At 43.0% G+C, this 21,993-nt stretch overlaps 1 protein-coding gene and 1 long non-coding RNA gene across 4 annotated transcripts in view; one reads left to right on the top strand and one right to left on the bottom strand.

Annotated features, from left to right (window-relative positions):
- Nucleotides 1–982: 982 nt before the first annotated feature.
- On the bottom strand, nt 983–7,990 carry LOC147652693 (uncharacterized). Its single transcript, XR_015288024.1, has 3 exons — nt 7,471–7,990; nt 6,244–6,416; nt 983–4,989 (listed from the first exon to the last, which is right to left on the bottom strand). It is a non-coding gene; the product is annotated as an uncharacterized LOC147652693 (long non-coding RNA).
- Nucleotides 7,991–8,064: 74 nt separating this feature from the next.
- CCDC88C (coiled-coil and HOOK domain protein 88C) overlaps nt 8,065–21,993 on the top strand; it is a 94,544-nt gene continuing 80,615 nt past the window's right edge. For all 3 annotated transcript variants that reach the window (XM_023927686.2, XM_023927685.2, XM_023927684.2), the window contains exons 1-3: nt 8,065–8,582; nt 8,686–8,786; nt 15,966–16,074. In XM_023927686.2, coding sequence (XP_023783454.2) covers nt 8,523–8,582; nt 8,686–8,786; nt 15,966–16,074 — 270 coding nt within the window. In that variant the 5' untranslated portion in view covers nt 8,065–8,522. The remainder of the gene's footprint in view (nt 8,583–8,685; nt 8,787–15,965; nt 16,075–21,993) is intronic.

Below are 21,993 nucleotides of genomic sequence, written 5' to 3'. Positions count from 1 at the left end.
AATAATACTAATTTGAAATAGGCATTATATCCTACTTCCTTACAGAGGATGGATTTGCACAGCAGTGCCTCCTATGAAGGGACATTTACTCAGTTCCTTTGCAAAAGAAAGACGTTTTCTTTCATCTGTTTTCAAGAGCTGATTTGTTTTTGGGCATTCAAAGCACCAGTGTTGCTGCAATCATGATATTTAATATGTAAATGTATCAATACAAGTAGAAATCAGAGAAATGAGAATCTGAGGCAGGATCACAGGTAATCACGCCCAAGGGTAGAGGAGCACTTTGTTTCTGAATGTTGTAGATGGCGTGGCAGGTTCTGTGCCAACCACAAAAGGCAAAGCTTCAGTGCTTGGGCTTTGTGAGTATATACCAGCCAGTTTGGATTTAAATAAAAGAATGCATTAGGGAGAAATTATTAGCCATCTTTTCCTCAAAGAGTTAATTTGTAATCACTTTCTAAGGGTGAATTTTTACAATGTATTTGAAATACATTGAACTGTATTTCAAATTGAACGCGTGAATACTGTGATAGGGCAGTTCTCAGCAGTAAGTTTTACAGAGTTCAGGAGTTGTGTATGTGGTCACTACAGGATTAGACACAATCTGCTGCTGCAGGCTGAGTCCCCGTGCTGTTTCAACAAACTGTCCAAAACTTGATTTTTGCAACTTTGGTGTCAGAGCTGACATTGTGACAAGGAAATCTGCAATTTTGCAGGTTTTCTTAATTAGCCAGAACCTAAATCCAGCTCAGGCTGTCAAACTTTTCTTGACCATAAAGCTCTCAATATTCATCCTTAAACTCATCTGCAAGTCTTCCAGGCTCTATCTCAGGAAACCATTCTTCTGAGTTGGTCAAAGGAACACTTTTGTTAAAGATATTTTTCTGTTCCTTTAGCAATCAAGTGCTTGGATCTTGTTATGTTTGATGCTGCAGTCTTCCAGACTTTCAGATACTTTCATAATGCTTGTAGAAATCTTGGATTTTGAAGCATTGCATTTAACAGAGGAAATGTTATGCTGAAGTTATTTGGCTTGGTCAAAATAATAATGAAGAAGTTTTTGAAGTTTTTATATTTTTATGAAGCTCTAAAAGACTGGTAAAACATTAGGCTGTATGTCTTTTAGTGCTGTCTAACTTGTGGTTAGATAGTTATCTTCCCAGTTATCTAATGCTCGTAGCCTGACAGGATATGTCTGCACTGAGATAATATATTCATGGAAGTTGGAAGTAGATGAATGGTGGTATACTCTTGCCCAGTGACATTCACTTTGGTATTCATGGAAATCTTGAAGTGTATTTTAGGAAGAAAAAAAAATACTGGCGTTGTGAGAAGTGATGGGTAATTCTTTTTTTGAAAAGTGAGTTTGAGTTTGTAGGTGGAAAAAATTAAGTTAGAAAATAGTACTCTGTTCTAGATCTTTCTTTGGGCTGATTTTTTTAAAAACCATTTGTCCTCATCCCAAGAGAGCTGCATGTATAATGTACTAAGCATGGTTCAGTCATTCTAGTTGCATTTTAATTGTGCCCTGAAGTATAGTTTACAGGGCAAACCCTTCAGTGTTTACAGACAAGAGCCAGGGTGTTTGAATCATCCATACAGGCCCCTCTATTCCTTCAGTGGCTGAAAAACTTGATACGGATTCCTCAGATGAACTTCCAAGCTTTGAGCCTCAACTTGCTGGGAATACCAGACAGAATGTATGTGAACTACCTGGTCCCTCAAGGAACCCACACACTAATGAAAGTAATTCCTGGAGATCTGGAGTATTTCCAGATTTTCTTCTAATGTGTGCAGAGTGTGGCTGTATTTGGGTTAACAGTGCACATCACCACAAAGGAGATCTGTATCATGAAGGTGAAAGGACTAAAACCTGATGTATCTAAACAGTGAGTTGTCTCTAGAAGGTGCTCTCTGTGATGTGCCTGCTTGGCAACAAAGATCAGGCTATTCATTCACCTCTCGTAGCCCACCCAGGTGAGGCATCGTGTTCTCATGGAAAGAAGTGCCAAGTAGGGCCAGTCCTTTTCATGTATTAAGGATGGAACTGTTCAGATCGGGTTTGCCTGTGATTTTACATCCCTGCAGAGATGTTTAATCAGAGAACTGACGGGGCTCTCTTCTCATGTTGCTGCTGTGGCACTATCAGACAAGTAGCTGCCTTTTTAACCCAGGACAATGAAGTTGGTTGCCTTGCTCAGTGGTGTTTCCTGGCACCTGTAGAGTGGCCACAGAAGTTCAGCCTTACCCCCTAAACCTTTTTACAGTTGCAGAGGCATGCTGGAGCAGTGCTGTCAATGCCAGAGCAGCACTGCAGTTCCCCTGCTTTGAGGACATCAACTCCCATTCCAGGTAAGTTGTGAAAGCAGGAGATGAGATGGGTCACCCACAGCCTATGTGTAAAATCAGGTAAGCATTCAAAGAAGAGAAGTTGCCACAACTGAAATTTTTATAGAGAAGTTGTCCATGTGCAAGATCTCCACCACTTTCTCTTTTTGGAGTCCAGAAGAAATGATGGAATATACAGCTCATAGTTCAGTTCAGAAAGGAGACAGGGCATATGGACATGCTGCAGATACAGGAAAACCTCCCTGTGGGAGGGCCTGTAATGCCCACCTTCTATCAGAGCCATAATTTAATGTCTTAATTCATGTGAGGGAGGCATAACTTAATGTATTTTGGGGTTGTCTTGTACAGAGCCAGGAGCTGGACTCAACTCTTGTGGGTCCCTTCCAACTCATGATATTCTGTGGTTCTATTCTGTGGTTCTGTTCTATGATTTTCATCAGTGCCTGGCTACATGATGAGCTTGTAGATTTGATTTGATGTTGTTCTAGTTGCAACCACATTCACTGGAGTATGAATGTTGTGGGGGTTTAATAGAAATTACTAGAGCAATTGAAAGCTGAAATGAAACCCTGTGGACTGCTGGAAAAAAAGGTAATTAAAATAGGGAGGGGGAAGATGGCATCTTCTGTATGCCAGTTGTATTTATGGACAGTGTAAAAATAATATATAAACCAGTAGGTAATATTAAAAAAGCAGAATGCTACTGGCAAATAATTAAAATAGCCACTGATTTACAGTGACTTTAGATGTATATTGGTGGCTTTGCTGTGCACTGTAAAATATCCCAGGGATGTACAGTATCTGCCCTTGGTAGGTATCAGAGGTGGTGGTCCCAGCCCTGCTGCCATCTGTCTCCCTGGTTTTGTTAACTTCTCCCTGGAGTGTTTTCCTTCCACGTGAATTTGCACTTCAACTCCAGCCAGCCTAAGTTTTCCCAAAGATGCTTATAAAACTTTTGTGTATGCTTGCCTGTTATTTTTACCTCACCCCCAGTGTCATCAATTTAGATATTGATACAATCTTGTATAACTAAAGTGTCAAAACAGCAGTCTGAAAACCTAAAATTCCCTGAAGTGCTGGACCTTCAAAATCACATTCTATTCTTCTAAGGACATTTGCTAGTTAAGATTGACAGGAAGCAATACTTACAATTTCAAATATTTTTCATATTAATAAAACAATCAAAATATGTTCTAGTTAATAAATTTTAGTTCATTCTATGCTTCCCTATTTTTCCTTTAAAGCAGTCAACAACAGTTCCTAGGGTGGTCCTACAGGTCCTTTTTCTTGTCTCATGATCCCCAGTTAACACTGCTGATGTAGTTCTTTTACCTTCCAACAGAGAAAGAAACTGAGAAACATACATGGCAATCTTCTGCCTGGGGTATGTTCCCTGCCCTGATCAGAACACAAGGTTTGGGCTAAGGTGCCCACTATAGTAACCACTATTCAGTAATCACCTTCTCGACAGACCAGGGCCTATTGTGTCTTTAAAACCTGCAAGACACCTTCCCCTTGCTGCTGCTCCAGAGGACGTTTTTCCTGATTTCCTGGACACAAAGTTTCCACCCTGCTGTGTCCCCTGAGCTCACTGTATTACATCACCAGGACCAGCACCTCTTTAGGTTATGAATCTAACTAAAATTAATTTCTCTTCTTGCAGGCATTCCTCCACTGCTGTGTCATTTGTTGCATCTCTGAAGGGTTCAAGTCAAGGAGGTTTTATCACCATTTTGTGTTTGCCTGGGATGTTGAGTACTCCTCCTTTGCTGTCAAGTTCATGCAATGAGCCATAAACCGTTGGTGCCCCTTCATCTCCTCCCCATATCTTTTGCTTGTATTAACTTTATTGTTTGCCTTGTGTATTTCACTCTCTATTTATTTCCTATGGACTCAGAGGTTTATGAGGTACTTACTCTGCCCAAACTCTCTCTCCTTGTATTTTAGATCCTATATTATGTTATCCTCTTCAGGAGCCTAAGGAGCTAGCTTAAATTTCAGCACTGAACAAACATGTGCCAAAAGTTAATTCTATTTTTTTTCTGGAAGTTTCTCTCTGAATGTTTCAGATACCAGCCGTAGATTGTAAATCACCGGCATCTGTCCCCACTCCCACCCTGTATTCAGATTGATCCAAGGCACATTAGCAAATACTTCGGGGGTTTTGTTTGTGTTTTGGTAGCACATACAGGTTTGTTTCTTATTACTCTCATTCAAATTTCTTCACCACCTTTGTCTAAACAAGATGAACAATAATTAAAACAACATTTCAGAATCTAATCTTGTGAGGACCAAAGCTATCTTCTGACAACCTTATTTTTCTCCTGGCACCCATTGTTTACAGCTTCATGGTCTACTTAAAGCAAACTTGCTCCATAGCTGAGAAGTTGGTTGATGAACAGTCAAGTCATATTTACAAGAAAGCTGCTTAACAACAGTCCCAAGCAAAGGAGGAGAAAAAGCTCTTTCCTGATTACCATGAGTTTAACTCTCTTGTATTGTAACCCCATGAATTCTGTTATTCCCATCCCTCAGCAACTTACACTTCAGACAGCAGATGAATGGTGGAGCTTTGTTGATGGTTGTACTCGTTGCTAGGGGACAGTCTGAGCGGGGTGAATCATGCCATTTACAGTCAGCCTAAAGGAACATTTAGAAATGTTTGAGCTTAGAAAGTTCCTTCTGTAGTCTGTGTCGTTGAAAATCGAGTGCTTTGTGGCTGTGAAAACTGCTTTAGAAATAGGCATGATGATAACACACTGGTGTGTTTAGTAGCTTGTGCCTATGTAGATGTCCTAAATCACAGTTCTGGCGCTTCTTAATTCTTTGATAATTATGTTCTTAGTTAAAAGCTGACCATGTGAAATGGTATCAAAACAAAATTATTGCAAATCACATTACAAATTTTCATCCTTGATGTACTGAATCATGTAAGAAGCATGATTTCTAAATGTGATTGCTTGTGTATGTCTGGATCTGAACTTTCTTGGATATATTCGTTGGTACTTGTTTTATCTGATCTGGGAAGGCGGCAGCTTCAGGTACCATCAGAAAAGAGAACTTGATCTGTTGTTGGTAGGTGAGGTTTTACAAGATACATCTTCGGTGGAACACAAGGTGGGTGAATAAACGTGCTCTCGCTATAAATGCTAACGCGGAGGACGCGCACACCCAGCTGGGGCTGACAGGTGTGACACAGAATTACCGAGGGGAAGCCCCTCCACACGCATTTTGGGGGCTCGTAGCCAGGGTATGTGTTCTGCCCAAGGCAGGCAGCCTGCCCTCCGCAACCCTGCGTCCAGGGCTGCTCTCGGCGGAGCTCCGGGCAAGCCTGGGCTTGATGCTGCCCGGGCAGCGGCGCTCTGCCGCCCGCAGCCTGAGCCCCGGGGCTCGGCGAGACTCGCGGCCGCTCAGCATCTCCCAGCGAGCGTCCCCGCGGCCCTTCGCAACACCGCATTCCCCTTGCCCCGAAGCATTTTATCAGCATTTTCCAGACTCCGTCAGCTGTCCCAGAGCATTTCAAAGCAAGTGAAGTGTTACTTCCCTCTGCCGCTCGGCTTTCGGCATCCGACCTGAGCGCGCAGCCGCTTCCCGCGCAGCCGCCAGAGGGCGCGCGGCCCCCGCCCGTCACGGCCGAGCCGGCGGCACGCGCGTCCCCGAGCGCGTCCCCGAGCGCGTCCCCGAGCGCGTCCCCGAGCGCATCCCCCGAGCGCGTCCCCCCGAGCGCGTCCCCCCGAGCGCGTCCCCCGAGCGCGTCCCCCCGAGCGCGTCCCCCCGAGCGCGTCCCCCCGAGCGCGTCCCCGGCCCCTGCCCATCCTGCTGCTGCGGCTGCACCTGCGGCACCCGCCTCCATACTGCCCGAGCCCAAATATTTCCTGTAACACAGGCAGTCACCTTGAATAACGCGGGAGCATTTGGCAGCTAACAGCATCCCCAGGGACGTTTCCTCGATAAGAAATTTGGTTTTTACAACCGTGCTCCGTGATGCGCCCTCCGTTTCAAATGTCTCGCTCCTGGCAGTACCTGGGTGGGACTAGGCAGCTGTTGCTTCTTTTCGGGGGTCTGTCCTACGAACGAGTTGCATCCAAGTTGTGAGAAGTGGGAAAGCATTCTTGCATCTGTATTCTGTCTCCTGTGAATAGGTCTGTATAGTTTTCAAATACAAAGTTGTTTTTCTTTTGATTCTATTGATTAACAGATCTGCTGTAAGCACTGCAAATAGCTGCTTTGAAAATTTATTTAGTGAAATCTTTCCATGAAACAGGAAATCATAAGGCTTCAAGAAATCAAAGCATGGTAGTCCATCTCTCTGAAGTGTTGAGAAACTATTAACTATTCTTTTTCTCTCCATGGCTGTTACACTCAAAAGCATACCTATTTCTCCATCCAACTACAACAGACAGCATGCTTGCAAAGCTTCCTTCTTTTCAGGTCCTGAAACGACTGCACCACATTACTCACACAGTAAAGGGTAAATTTGATCACTTGTGCCCTTCTCAGTTTCTCATGAAACTGAGCGAAACAGCTTGTACACAGGTTGCAATTCACATGTACCAGGCTAGCAAGCGGGAGTTATCCCTCCTTGTCTACAGAGCTGCCTAAAATAAGGATCCTCACGAAGCAGATCATTAAACCCGACCTTTAGTGGGACAAACAGGCGTCTACAATGAACACCAGTGTCTATCATTCAGTAATAGCTTGCTTGCAAACTGCTCTGGTCCCTCAGGCACAGCAACAGATGTCTCTCCTTCAGTCGGTGCACAAACACACATGTACCCACCCCCTTACCAAAAATACGTATCAAAGGTAGTTGGTTAATAATAACCAGAATTTCAGATGTCTCGTCTGACTGTGCAAGATGCAAAATTTATTTTGTGAGTTCAGTATGACCGAACAAGAAATAGGCAGAATGCACTAAGAAGTGGCTGGTGCACTTACTGATAAATACCAGAGATAAACGACTACATCTGTGAAAAGCAGAGCACACTGTCAAACAGAAATCCTGGCAGAACCAAGCCCCGCTATGTGACACCGTCCATTACACTGCTCAGCTTCATGACTGAATTATTTCTCTTCAAGTTCTGAGCCTGGGATACATAAAGCAGCAATCACCCAGATTACCTGGCATTATTTGTTTTTCTAGCTGAAGGCGGGACAGCTTCTGCCCGGCAGGAGCCCGCTGGGCGCTGTGGCAGGGGCAGCTCCCCGGGCTCGGGCCGGCCCTGTCCCGGCGGCGGCAGCGCCACGGGCACCTGCTCCCGGTTCATTCCGAGCAACAGGCTGTGCCGCTCGCCTTGCCCCGAGTTTTCCCTCTTAGTTCTTTGAGCTGCACCGAGGGCTTTACGCGGCACGTCTGGAAGCGGCCCTGAGAAGCGCTTTGTGGGGAATTTCGTGCTTTTTAAAGGGTAAACTTCGGACCCGCGCGCTCCCGCTCGGCGCTGGCGCCGTTCCCAGCGGAGGAGGGCGCGGTGCCGGGCGGCTCCCGGCAGGTACAGCCGCCCCCGGCGCGGCCCCGCGGGCGAGTTTCCTGGCGAGGCCGCGCATCTCCTGGGTTACAGCGGGAAGGAGACGCAGCCGTGAGGCCGCCCCCGCCGGGCGGGCAGCGGCCGCGGCCGCTCTGCGGGCGATGCCCCGACCCCACACCGCGGCCCGCCCCCGCGGCCGCCGCCCATTGGCCGCCGCCGGGCCCCTCCGCCCCTCCCATTGGCCGCGGCCGCTGCCCGTCACGCCGCCGCCGCCGCCCGGGTCTAATTGCCGGGGCTCGGGCGCGCCCCGCCACAGGTACCGGGGCGGCCGGAGCGGAGCGGCTGTGGGGGTGCTCGGAGCCGTCCCGCGGGAGCTCCGCGCCTTGGCTCCCGGGCATTCGCCGTGGCGAGCCCCCCTGAACCCCCCTATCTCCTCCACCCCCGGTTTCTCTCTTCTTTCCCGGCGTGGCTCGCTCTTGCTTGGGGAACCCCGAGTGCGTCCGCGGAGCGAGCTCGGCGGGGGAGGACCGGCCTGTTGCCGTCGGGAGGAGGGAGCCGCGTGTGCCCCCGGCGCGGGGCGGGGGAGCGATGAGCCGCGCATTGTTTGCCCTGTAGGCAGCGCCCGGCGGGCAGCGGGGCGGCGGGCCATGGGCTCCGCGCCTTTGTCTCCCGAGTGAGCCGGCCCCGAGCCCGCAGCCTCCCGGCGACATGGACGTGACGGTCTCCGAGCTCCTGGAGCTCTTCCTGCAGAGCCCCTTAGTGACCTGGGTGAGCAGAGCGGGGCGGCGGGGAGCGAGGGGGCAGCCCTGTGCTGCCGGGGGTGGCTGGGTCCGCCCGCCATCCCCCAACACTCCTGTCTTTCCTCCGGCAGGTGAAAACCTTCGGGGACCTGGGGAGCGAGGACCAGGACAACCTCGGGGTGTACATGGATCTGGTGGATGGCGTCGTCCTGAACAAAATCATGCTGCAAATGTGAGTGGGGTCGAGGGGTCCGGCCCGTGTCGGGGCTCCGGCCCGGAGTTCTCCTCAGGCGCGGAGGGCGGCCTGGGGCCGGAGCGATTCTCATTTCGGTTGCTCGTCGAAATTAACAAAAAACAGTGGAGGAACAAAAGCTCGGAACTAATCCAGTTCCATAATTCTTTAACTTCTTTTTCTAATATTTTTGTGTGGTATTTGTGTGCTTTTCCTTTTTTTTTTTTTTTTTTTTCCTCCCAGTTATCTTAGTTAATGCTACAGTGGAAGATGTGTGGCAGTTCAGAGAAGGAAATGAAAGTACAGTATCATATAAAGCTTTACTGGGAGGGTTTCATCTGAACTTTGTCTGCTCTTGCGTAAACTCTGATACTAAATACATAATTTATTAGTAAAAGCCTTTAGTGCTACCTCTTTCCAGCGGCACTGTGAGACCATGTGCTGGGAGAACTTAGAAACTGGTTAAAAGATGGAGTGCTGAAAACACCCTAACATCGAAGCGAGTCGTTGTCTTGCACTATTTTTTTTGACCACATCCTTTCCTGTTGCTGATCTACTGTGCTGCATGCAGAGCTTGTTTTCTCTTTTCCCTGTATTTTATTTTAAATATGCTGAAATACATCTGAGAGAGTTTGTGGAGACAAGTATCTGGCTTTCAGAGAAGGAGACTTTGGAAGTCACTCAGTTTTGGCAGTGTACTCTCTTAAGTGACAGAAATCAATTGAAGCTGGACCAGTGATTTGCAGAGTTAGTCCAAGCATTTAAATGAAGAATTCCTATTAGAATCCTTTAAAATCTTGAGAAATAACATTAAGTCTGATAATTAGTGCCTCAACTCAAATTGTCAAGTTTTGTTATCCTCTGGTACCTGGCTGCTCTGTGTGAGAAGGTAATTTTTTTTTTTTTTTATTTGATGTTACCCGGAGTGAAAATTGTGAACTGGAGCTTAAATAGTGAAGCTGGGGAAAATCCATGATTCAGAACAGAACCCAGATCAGCCAGCACATGAAGATAACAAACTAGTGGTGTAAAATGTTAGCAGGCTAGAAGCTTCTTGTAAAGAGAAGGCATAATTTCCAGCATCTTTAAAGGAATAATTACACTTGAAAAAGATTATTTTCTGCAAATTAGAGCCTCAAATATGAACGTTTAGGTTCAGGCTTATAGCTTTCCAAGGTGTGGGAAATTGGCCATTGTGTTTGGCACAGAGATGAGCAACCTATCAAGACACAGCAGCTGAGTTGGCTGCAGATTTAACCAAACAACACTTTATCTAATACGTTTATATACTTAGATGTGCAATACTTTTCTTATTTTGAAACAAGAAAAATTAACCGAGTCATACATGAATTTATGAAGTTATATGGCTTTTGAATGACTGTAGCATTGTTAGGAGAGTTTTGTTAGGTGGTGTGTGCAAACTTAAATATTTTTAATTGGCCATTGAACTATGTGTAAAGAGGTAAGAGTTATTAAAGTCGAGGGAGCAACTGAACAATGGTCTGGGGACAAGGAGAAAATGATAACATCTCATGGAAATAAAGAAGATAAGCATAGAGGCTGGCTGAGTGCAGTGACACTAGCTGGCATTTTGTCTGATCTCTTGTGATTGTGAGAGATGCCCTGGCATGTTTGCTAGTTTTGAGCTGTCAGGTAAATAAGTTGGTGTGGCTTTGGTTTTTCTTTGTTTTCCCAACAAACATCTCTGTCAGTGGTGTTGCAGAAAGTGCTGGAGGTTCCACGAGCACTGTGGAGTAGGAAAGTTTCATTAAGCACAATCGGGCCTTTCCTCCCCCCTCTTTTTAGGCAGCTTTAGCAATGCTTCTAGTGCTGACTAAAGAGCTTGAAACCAAAAGCTTTGTACCAAGAGCCCAAGATTGTTTAATTTAGGAAGGATTGCAATTTCATTTGTGTATCCTTGCAAGGTGCTCAGGAGAGGTGCTGACTGACCTTTACTTTTCCCTGATTTTAACTTGGGAAATTGCAGTGCAATTACTGCTTACATGTAAGTCAGACAAGTCTTGCAAGGAATGTTTCTGCCCCACAGAGCTTTCAGAGTAAAACCATAAATGTGTTTTTAAAAATTCTTGCTCATCTATTTTTTTAAGTCCTGGTTCCTGAAGATGGCTTTCAGTGCTTGGTGAAGATTTCTTCCTGCTGAAAGCCTATTAATGAGGGTCTTTGATAAATCTGGAATTGGATTTTCCCTGCTGTTATAGTGTTGATTGCTTGAAAGCACAGATGCAGGCATGCACACACGTGTAGAGAGCAGGGGGTGGCAGGGTGAAAGCTGGGCTCCTGATGTGGACAGCTGCCTCATCACTTGTGTGTGATTTCACTTGTAACTTTTTTATCCCTCTTGCCTGATTACTGGAATAGAAATAACAGGGCATACAAGCTTGCATCTAAACACCAGGTGTGATGCAGTACTTTGCTGCAAATCAAGCTGTTTCTTTCAGTGAAGATTTCGAAAGCCAGATTCTTGGGAAATTCATTACTAAAAATACAACATATCTGCCCTGCAGCAAAGCAGATTTTAAGCTTAATTCAGGGAAAAAAAGACAGGTGGATCTGTGAAGAAATCCAGATATACCTGTTGAGTGGAGATTGCTGAGTGAAAGTAAGGCTTTAGCTGTTTGAGTCGTGGGTGGGCTGTAGGAGTTCAGTCAGCCCCTAATTTCTATTTTAATACTTCAGGTTTTCCCAAAATGCTGTCTGGCAGCTTTGGGTGGAGAAGATCCCAGCTGCTTTCTGTTGTGGTGTCAACGTTTTTTAGGTGGCGGGTTCATCTCAGCGAGGCAGCTGTGTCACCAGAGAGATATGTGACAGCTACCTACTACTTTTCCAGGCTGCCAGGTCCCTGCTGGCTCTGTGACAGGAGGTGAAAATAGGGCTGTGCCTTAACTTCATCCTCAGGAATGAGCTGCCCCCAGGAATGCCAGCCCTGGATAAAATGTGGTTTGTTCAGGCTTGCCAAATGTAGCTATGGCACAAGGGCACAGGGGGAACCTGGCTTGGGCTTAGGTAGACTGTAGTCAGTAGGACACCAGCTGTTGGGCTTTGCTGGTGATCCCTTTGCTTACTGGTGATCTCAAAAACAAGCAAGACTCTTTTTGAGAAAGCTGGGTGTTGTTTGGTCCTCAGTAGGGACACCTATCTGTTAAACGAGTTAAATTTAGTAGCAAGAGTCAAACAGCAGTGTTTGGTTTCCCCACTTAGATATTTTAAAAGAGACGATTCTTCAAATAACTCTGTTGTAAATGAATGGTTTCCTTTGCCTATGGCCTGCTCAAGTGTATATCCCAACCTGATCATGCATGAAGGACAACGCTGATTTTTGCAGACTTGCAGTACTGGCTGGATGTTCTGCATACAGAAATGTTTGTTAATCTTCAAAGTGGAACTGCTGTGTTTCAAGCTTGTGTTGCTGATGGATTTATGTGTACCAGGTTAATGAGATTCTCTGCAGACATAGTTTAAAGAACTTTTTTCAGATGGCTTTTGTCACTTCCTGGTATGAAATTAGCACGTGGTGGTACTGTAATGACTGCCTTCAGTGTTACAGTTTCAGCTGTGGCATAATACCTACAAGCATAAGCAAATATTTGCCCCATTTGACTTCCCAAATAAAACTTCCTATATGAAATGATGTGGAGGTTTATGCAGACATGTGTTTTCACATTAGCTTGTTCTAATTCTTCTAATTTAAAATAGACTGCTTTTCTGTCAAAACATTTAGTAAACAGGAACATGTGTTAGGAATACTACTGATAATGCTATTTGTGTTAAAATCCTATTATAACAACACCCAATAATAGTTTTTTTCCATTTCAGTTGCTGTCATGGTTTGTGGTACCGTTGATCTATTGTCTTTAATTTAGACCACGTGACAGTTCCAGCCACGTTGTGAGTGCCTGCTCCTCGTGGTTTGCAGCAGATGGCACCAATACCAGGAGATGTGTTAGAGATGTGCATCCACTTAATATAAAATTTTAGAATGTTATGTAGAAGTGCATTTTTCCACCATTTTCCAGGCAATTTAGGAGTCTGCCAGCCGTAGTGGCATTGTCTCACTTGATAGAGGAAGAGGTTGGATGGTGGGGAGAGTAGGAGTAGCCCCAGTGTGGTGTATTTTTGCTTAGTGCCTTGCCTGCAGAGCAAAGTGCCACAGGATGCTAGGCCAGTCAGCCCCTTCTGGCATCTTGTAACCCTTGGGCCTGACTTGAGGGCTTTCCCCTTGCTCATCAAAATGGCTTCTCAGAAATTTTAGGAATGGGATTGTTGTTTTGAATTTTAAAATTTAAGTAGGTTTTTTTTTGTTACTTTTATGAATTGGTGACTTAGGGGATTACATCGTCATGCACTTGTGTTGATGGCCCCATGCCTGCTGAACTTGTCACTTGATCTGTGTCTCCTGACGCTCCCTTTCCTCTCTGTTCCTAGAAGACTTGTGAGAATGTACAAACCAGACAACTTCTTTAAAATATTTAGGTATATAGTGAGGTTTGAGACTTTCTTTCTATTTGGCTTGGGTTTGTGGAGTACTTCCATATGTCACACCTTAGCCATGCTGTCTCAGTCTTATTTAGATAACTTTTTTGATCTTGAGAAGTAGGTGGTTTTCAAAAAAAAAGAAACGTAGTTTTCATTATATTTGTGCGTGAGGGGAAGCGCAAACATCAAAGGACTGAAAAGGCCAAAGGACTGAAGTGGTGTTCAGGCATTTTTCAGGTATATCCAGATGTGAATTTGTTTGGATTACCTGGTTAGTGTTGTGGAAAAAAAAAATCTCTCTTTAATTTTCAATGTGATTTTTAGAGTTGCTTTCTGTAAAATTCTCAAAGACCAAATTTCACCATACAGACAGGTGCTATAATGTACAAAGTGTGGTACCAACAACTCTGTCTTTAGGGTAGGATTGTCTTTAAGCACAGAAAGAAAAAACGGGATCTTGCTAGTTGAGAGGGAATTGTTCTATTTTCCTGAGGAGACAAAAAGCTCTGTGGCAGTTTGAAGTGTAGGCTGTGCTGGGCTTCCACATCAGAGGGTCCTCTCTGAACTAAGCTGAGGTGCTGTGAGAAGCTGGTTATGCAGCATGTTCAGAAAACATATTTTTGAGCTACATTCTATTTTCAGAAAAGCTTTTAACTCCTTTGTGATGGAGAAGTGGCAGGAGTGCCAGAGCTACTCTGTGCTGCAGCTTGGCTCCTGGTTAAGAGGACCCTGAGGTCAGTGGCATTAAGGGCTCTTGGAGCAATCAATTACCTTTAACGAAGATGATAGGATAAAAGCTCTGGAATTGCTCCTAAGGGCCTGGTCCTGCTAGTGCTTATGTTCTTGTACCACAGTCTTCCCTGTGCAAAAATGAGCAGATCTTGTCTAGGAAGTAGTTGTTCTGTCTTCTGTGCCTTTGAAAACTTCATCTAGGTTTCACAGTTCCACTGCTGCAGCCATTAGAGAAATAGCTTCTCTTTCCTGTGGCTGGTCAGTGTGTTTTGTGGATTTTTGTCCCCTTTTGTGCATTTCTGGGAAGGGCTGTGGAGTAGTGACTGCTAGCCAGTCAAAGATGTCACTTCCTGGCCGCAAACTTGGGAATGCTGCCAGACAGTGACCAGTGGTGTGGCAGTGTGCTGCCTACATGAGCTTTCACATGGAAATGAGAACTGTAGGCTTGACCCTTCTGTTTGGCCAGCTTCTCTTTACTGAATGTTTCTTCCCTTTTAGCTTCCCAATTTGTTGTCATGGCCTTGCCTAAAAAAGCTTTGTCCAGCTTCCTCTGAGGTACAGCATCTGCTCAGACAGTACTGAAGGCAAGGGTGCTGCCTGAGCTCAAGCCCAGGTGGCATTTATGCTTCTCCCTCACCGAGGATCCATCCTGTCAACTGTTAAAAGTATGGCTTCTGCACTCCTGTATCTGAGCAGCAGTAACATGGAATACTTACTACAGATTTTACTTTAAAAGCTGGCTGCAGTTGCCTCTTTTTGTTCTTTCTTTCATAATTTATTATAGTATAAATCTGTATACAAAATTGTTTGCTGCTGGAAAGGTTGTGTAGTGTCTTGCTAGTTTATGACAGTATTGCTCATGTGCTTAAATCCATGTACATAAATACCATGTCTGATGTTATCTGCTGTCAAGGCAGTTTTCTCTCATCTCTGAAATATCTATGTATTTTTTCATACTTATTCCCATAGCACTGCTTTCACACAAGAGGTTCTCTGGAATGGTTGTGCATTTAAGAAAAAAGTACAATCTCTTTGACATATTTATGTAAACGTTGGCAGATATATTTTAAAAATAAATACTGGATCAGTTCCTCTTTTATTTCCTTGTCAACGCCCAGTTCAATAATTGGCCCTGGAAAAGCTGTGAATGGCTTAATTAACAGCCAGAGCAGAGCTCTGGGAGGCAGGTGTTTGGATTGTGTAGGAGTCTGCTGATAAGAGTCATTATTAGAGGGCAAACACAAAACTTTGATCTGTGCTATTGGCAGATAAAGATTTTCATGTTCCTTTCTTTTCAGCTCAGTTCCTTAGAGTGTAGGGAGATGATCTGAAGGTGTACATTTGTATGCAATTATTTGCAGCTTTTTTCCTGTGTCTTATTTTTTATTTTAGAAATAAATTGCTTCAGGTACAATTTTCATTTGTTTCCAAAATCAAACATAAAACTTAGTGTGTGTATGAGAGATCTGGTTAGATGATATGGGGATAATAAGTGCAATATTATTTTTTTCCCTTCAGTTTATAATACATCTGGTCTTCACAGTTTTTACGGTAATCACTGATTAAGTATTAATACCCTCTTGTCATGAAACACCAAAGCTGAGAAAGGCATGATAGAATTTCCTAGACTTGCCTTTATTTGTATAAGGGAAATCCCCTGTTATCAGAAACTGCTTTGATCTAGCTTGCACAAATGGGAAATATTGATAAGAAGGGAAGCTGACCTAAAATACTGTGTGGGTTGCAGTAGGGTACTTTGTGACATGCAGAAAATATTTCCAGCTTACACATAGGTGCAGAGGTAATGAGCTTATTCTATCATGAATTAATGCATATGTACCCTGTATAATTGTCAGTGTATTTAATTAATAAACTTATCTTATTGAGTGTTTTTAATGTGTTAAGTCTTAATACTGGTTTAATTAGTAATATTTTTTATTTTCTTTTTAATAGAGATCCTCGACCAACCAACCAACGTGTCAACAAGCATGTAAATAATGATACCTATCTTCGGGTTCAAAACCTGACCATCTTGATCAGAAACATTAAGACTTACTATCAGGTGAGATTTCTTCTCTCTGCTAATTAATCTGTGGTGCTGTACTGTTTTAGCTAGTGCAGGAGCTGGGGACTCAAAGAAGATTGCTACAGGAAATGGAGAGGAAATTGTGTTTGTGTAAAAGTACTTTCAGCCATGCTTTTTCTTCTGAAAATGACAATAGTTATCTTCTCCATCTATTCCTCATGGCCAGAGGCAGCTTCCTTGCCTTCCTCTTTTTTTGTTTTTAAAGAAGTTGTTGTCCTCAAAGACTGTCATAGCATTTGGAGATGCGTGTACTAAAAGGGCTGTTTTGTGGTAGGGTTGTGTATGTGAAGGGGTTTGATGAAATGGAAGTAGTGTTTCTAGGTATAAAACTTTTTAAAAACAGGAAACCTTTTCTTAAAGGGGCTGCTGCTAGAAAATAAAATCTTGATGAAGGAATGTTTTTAAAACTAGAACATAAACCTTAAATTGATAGGAAAAATCTGTGCTTAGCTTGAAGATAGACTTTTTACGTTCTGTACTTTGGTTTTCAAGCAGTTGTTGGTTCAGAACCCCTCTAAGACAGAGAAGTGCAGGAATGACTGCAGAGTCTCACACTGCACTTGTTGGGTGTCATTCTTGAACTGTCAGTGTTCAACTGTACAAGTGCTCTCCTAAAACCAGAGTGGTGACAGCTGAGTGCTTTTGCAGAGTTATGAGCATGTTGGCTGCTGCTGGAGAGCCATGGCATGAACTCAGGTACTCTAAATAGAATTTCTGTATGCACACTGTTGTGTATATTTGGACTTCTTAGTGAGGTGGTAACTGTTCTGCTGTTTCCTTCTATACATCTTTTGCCAGATTTGAATGCTGTGCAGTGTATAAACCAGGCTGAAACCACTTAGCATTGTTAAAATGCTTCTCTGCATGTCTTAATCATATAATGAAGAAGCCAGTTGTAGGAACTGATGTCAGTGTGTTTACCCTGGACATTTCATCTTTTCTGTATATATAGAAGAGACTGTGTATTGGTTTTGTCTTCAAAATACAGAAGAAATGTAGAGTAGTGCCTTTTCATGCCATTCTCTTCCAAAGCTTGCCTACGACTCTTCTATGTGATTGCCACAACTCTGCTCCTGAACTTGCTTAGGGAAACCTGAGAGAGGCACTTGTGAAAAATGACAAAGTCAGATGCACTGTGTGACTCATCTGTGCAAGTTCCAGTAGCCTGCTGGGAAAACAAAGTAACTCGGGTTTGAGATGATGTAGGGGAGGATATCATGTATTCCTGAAGTTAACTGATCTGTGTCTCTTGAAATCTGGAGATGGCTGATGAAATTTGATGTCGTTCTTGAGACTTGTGATTTCTAAGGTGGAATTCCATTTGGTCATAACTAGAGGCTGAAGTTTGGGGTTTAGTGAGTTGGTTTTTTGTTTTGTCTTGTTATTTCTGTAACTCAGTAAATAGTTTAAATACATATGGAGTCTACAAGAGTAGAGTAGAGTACTTTCTTCCTGCCCTTACAAAATTTCATGTCTGAGAGTCTGGCCCTTAAGGTGTTGAAGCTTTCATTCATTAACTATTTTTTTTTTTTTTCCCCTTTCTCAAAGCTGATACTCTGACCTCTTTTAAAAGTACCTGGAGCAAGACCAGAGTCAGGAAAAAAGAAAAATGATTCAGAGTCATGTGTTATGTTGCTTGTTGACCTAGCTGTTGAGCTAATCCAGTAAAGCTAGCAACAACTAAAATAATTTAAGACACAGTAATTTCAATGGGAAACAGTAGCTGAGGCTTGCAGTAGCAGTGATGTTCCTCCTGTAGTTCAGAAATTAAATACAGTGAATCTTGCTGCCTAGACTGTATATATAGACTGTATATATATATATATACTGTATGTAAAGAAAACAGTCATGAGAGCTCATCAGTCTTTGTTGTAATTACATTTTCAGGACCAAATGCAAAGTTTAAATTTTTTTTTTTTTTTTTGTGGTAATAACATTATATAAGGAACTTATTTTTCCTTGACACAATCATATCTTCAGGGCAAATCCAAGGTCTTGAAGTTAATCTGAGATTCCCTTTCATGTGGTGTGTGCAGCCTTCAACTCACCATAGTCTGGGGGTATTTGAGGCCATCTAAGCTGTAATTGAGCTGTGTGTGAGATTGATGCTGAGTATAATGTTGCATCTGTACTCATGTCTCTGTTAGATGTTTGGTTCTTGTCATTTAGTATATGATTTAAGTAGGTTTTACTAGAGTTTTTTTTATAACATGCAACCAAATAGATGCTTTGAGATATTAAGTATTCTTAATGATCAAATATTGTTAGGCTACTCCTCTCCTGACTATCAGAGATTTTTTTAAACAGTCTGAAGTTGTGGGCATTGTTTAGTGAAGTAGTATAAATATATTAGCCTAAGTTAAAGTGAGGGTAGTGTCTTACTGACTGAAAACACATTTACAGACTGTGAGGGAAAAGCTCCTGACAAACAATAGGAGCACAAGTTTTCCGTTGGCTCAAGAGAAACAAAAGCTCCTAAAAATACGATATTGACCGTGACATTTTACATTCCTCTTTGCTTAATGGACCAAAGTCAAGTTTATGGCATAAATGCTGAATTTGGTGGACCAGATTGTCTAGAATGAAGCAGCATTTTAGTGAATCTTTTTTGAAGGACGTTGGTAGGTATGAAAGAATCCTTGCCCTTCTCTGTACTGGGCACGAGCAATCAAGAGTGTGACATAAATTTATGGTACTGTAAACAGTATCTGAGGAACATGACATAAGTGCCTACTAAAATTAATGCTGATATTCAGAAGGTAGTTGATATTCAGAAGGTAGACATTTCAGATCATGTGATTGTCCATTCTGTTGGTATCTAATATCAGATTTCTCATATCTATATAGCTGATCTCTTCATTAAAGCAAAAATCTCATTAATACAGATAATACTACTTCAGAAAACAAGGCCAGGTCTGATCCAGAAGCACAGTTACAAGTATTACAGTGCTGGCACTTTCCTGATCTCATAAGCTGAGGGTTTCTGCTGGAGATAAAGCATGAGCAAGCCAGGTTATTGGTGGAATTTGGGTTTGATTTAAGCTTTAAAGATCAGCCCTATATGTGTTTCACCAGACATAACTTTGGATGGGTAAGTGCAATGAAGAGGCCTTTTTTCTGTTTGAATAACCTCTCTATTTTAGAAATTTGCTAACTTGTTAATTTACAATTTTCTGAAAAGTTGCTGTCTTGCAACTTTGACCTGCAGGAGGCTTTGTTCCTGGTGGCTACTAAGAAAAACAATGTCAAGACTCTTAAAAGGGAGGACGACAGTGGTTGCTGCTGGCTTTGGTGGTTTTTATTTATTTGTTGGCCATGTGGTACTTGTTACCTACCAGTGGATACTGTGCAACATCTTTTCATTTCCCACTCTCTGTTCTGCCTTTGCAGATTTTATTGACTTGAGAGGGCCCCTCTTTTGAAACCGAATGTATGACTCATTTTGCTGGAGGATTTTATGAGCATTCGAGATAATGTCATTAATTGCATTTAATAATGGTTACACTGCCGGTTCACTGGAGAAATGGCTGATCATAAAACTTCTGGAATTGGTGCCCTATCTTGGAAAAGGCTGAACGCAGCAGAAAGTTTTCTTTGCTCATAGTGTGAAGTTTATGTAACTCTTCTTGCTCTGATTGAATTCCAATCAGAGTCTTTAAATTGAAAGATGATGGAAGAATGATAAAAAATCTGAAGGGTGTTAGCTCTCCCTTTGCTGTGTTGTAGAGAATATTTAAATCCTGTAGGTGCTGCTACTTGAAGATTCCATCTAAAAGCAGCACCTGATATCTGTAATGCTTGGATAATGTGCTCATATCTATGGAGTTTTGGGAGCAGCCTAAGGTGTGCTGGCAGGAAAGCTTGAACTGTCTTTATTGTGCTCCCTCTGCTCATGTATCAGTCTTTGAGTTTAGTGGTTTTTTTCTAAGGAACTAAAAATCACTTTGATACCAATTAATAAAAAAGGAGTTTTATGAAAGGGTCTGTTTTGAAAGCAGTTAGTTTCCTCACCTTCAAAAATGTCAGTAATCACTCCAACAGTATATCCTGCACTCTTAAGCAGAAATTCCTTGCATTTACATGAAAAACTTGAAGCTGACAGAAGAAAAGAATGTAATCATCCCTTGGCTATGTCTGGATGGGTATTATGGTCACATCTGGAGTATGTGGATGAAAAATGCTGGTGGAAGAAATGCTACAGTGTGGTCATGACTGTATTTTTGTTGCCTCTCTTCCCTGCAGTTGTGGCCACTAAATACCTAGCAGATTACCTTGTGTTTCTAAAAGGTTGAAAATATCTTAAAAAAAAGTTGTACTGAGACACAATCCTGAGAAGAGTTGTGATTGTGTGGCATGTGCAACTTCAGTAAGAAACCCATAAAAACCCTTGGTGTTCTCATTAAAGTAAGGGGGCATGGGTAAAGGGGAAGCAAATCACTCAATTTTTAGGGACTATATGACCACAATTCCTATTGTCCCTACCTAAATCACTTAGCTGGGCCCAGAGATCATGGAAGGCAAGGATGTCTTGTAAGGCATATTTCTTCAGACCTGTGTCCTCCTTTTACTTCGATGCTCTATACTTGTGTAAAACAAGTACAAGCAGCAGAGTTTTTATCAGGTATGTTAAAAGATGTTAGCTGCCCAACAATTGCTGAGGCTGTTTCTAACCTCTGGAATACAGATGAGTTTGTTTTTAGGTGGAGGCAAATACTGTTTTTCCCTGTGGATCAGCAAAGGTCTTGCAATACCAGCAGCTTCCAGATCAGTAAACAACCCCCACTTCTGTAGTTGAAGCACTGAGTCAGGTTTAGAGCTCTTAGCTGAACTGCAAAGAGGAATTCAAATTTGGAGCTCCAGATTTGGGCACAGCCTAGGGACTGGCAACTGTACTCAAGCTATAAATAAAGTTCTGGAAGTAGCAGTGTCCTCCTGTGTGAGCTGGAATCTTTCCCTACTAGACAGGCTACTTCTAGTGGGCTAGTAATCTAGTCCTTAGCAAAGTAAACAGCAGAATGCAAAAAAATGCACATAAATGCACTCACCCTGAAGTAAAAAAAGTATTTTTCTGTTCTTAGGGGGAAAGTTTGTACCCCTAATGCCCTACGGAACTACTTTTTGCTAGCTTTGTTAATTTGACAGGTTTAAGCTATACTGTGCCCGAGTGACTGCTTTCCTTTGACTCCTGTTCCCTAGGGAACAGTTTTGGCTTAGGGACAACCTTTCTTCATTTTGAGCTTTAAATTCTGAAATTATTAACAGAGTGTCTGCTTTCTCATGAACAAGGTATCCAAAACTTCAACAGAAACTGTTTAATTCACATGCTTTGCTGATCTCATTCATGCCTAAGTGCAGTTCTCTCCCTTTTCTTTACAGCTGAGTGGGCTGTATTCATAGAGTTTCCAAAATTTTCTGCATTGGCAATTGTGCTGTTGCACCTACCAGAGGTAGTGTGCATGTTCTTGTGGCCTGAAGTTACAGATGCCCAAAGCAGCAACAGTGAGCAGCCATGAAGCCTCTGTTTTTCACAAGGCTACAATAAATAAACAAGCTTCTATGACAAATAAGTTATTTGTAAGGCACAGTTGTAGGGGTGGTCTGTGTTTCAGTAAGGCAGTGGGCCTTTCAGGACTTGAGATTCTGCCACTGGCACAACCTGGAGTAGAACCTTATTAGCTGTGTATTTGCTTCCACTTCTGTTCTTCATTAGACTAGTAGTTAGTTTAAACTTGCTACAGGCACAAACTGTCTATATGGGTTTATGTAGTACTGAGCTTAATGGAGCTTTCTTGGTCTGGCAGTGACAAAAATATTTTGAGTTAGGCTTTCTCTTCCGCAGGAGAATGATCATGAGACATGGTTGGGTGTAAGACTGGTATTGTCCAGAGGGAACTG

Source organism: Cyanistes caeruleus, chromosome 6 (genome assembly GCF_971803275.1).
Source record: "Cyanistes caeruleus chromosome 6, bCyaCae1.hap1.1, whole genome shotgun sequence".
NCBI lineage: Eukaryota > Metazoa > Chordata > Aves > Passeriformes > Paridae > Cyanistes > Cyanistes caeruleus.
Note: the sequence above shows the minus strand (reverse complement) of the source record. Positions and strands in the feature narration are given on the sequence as shown.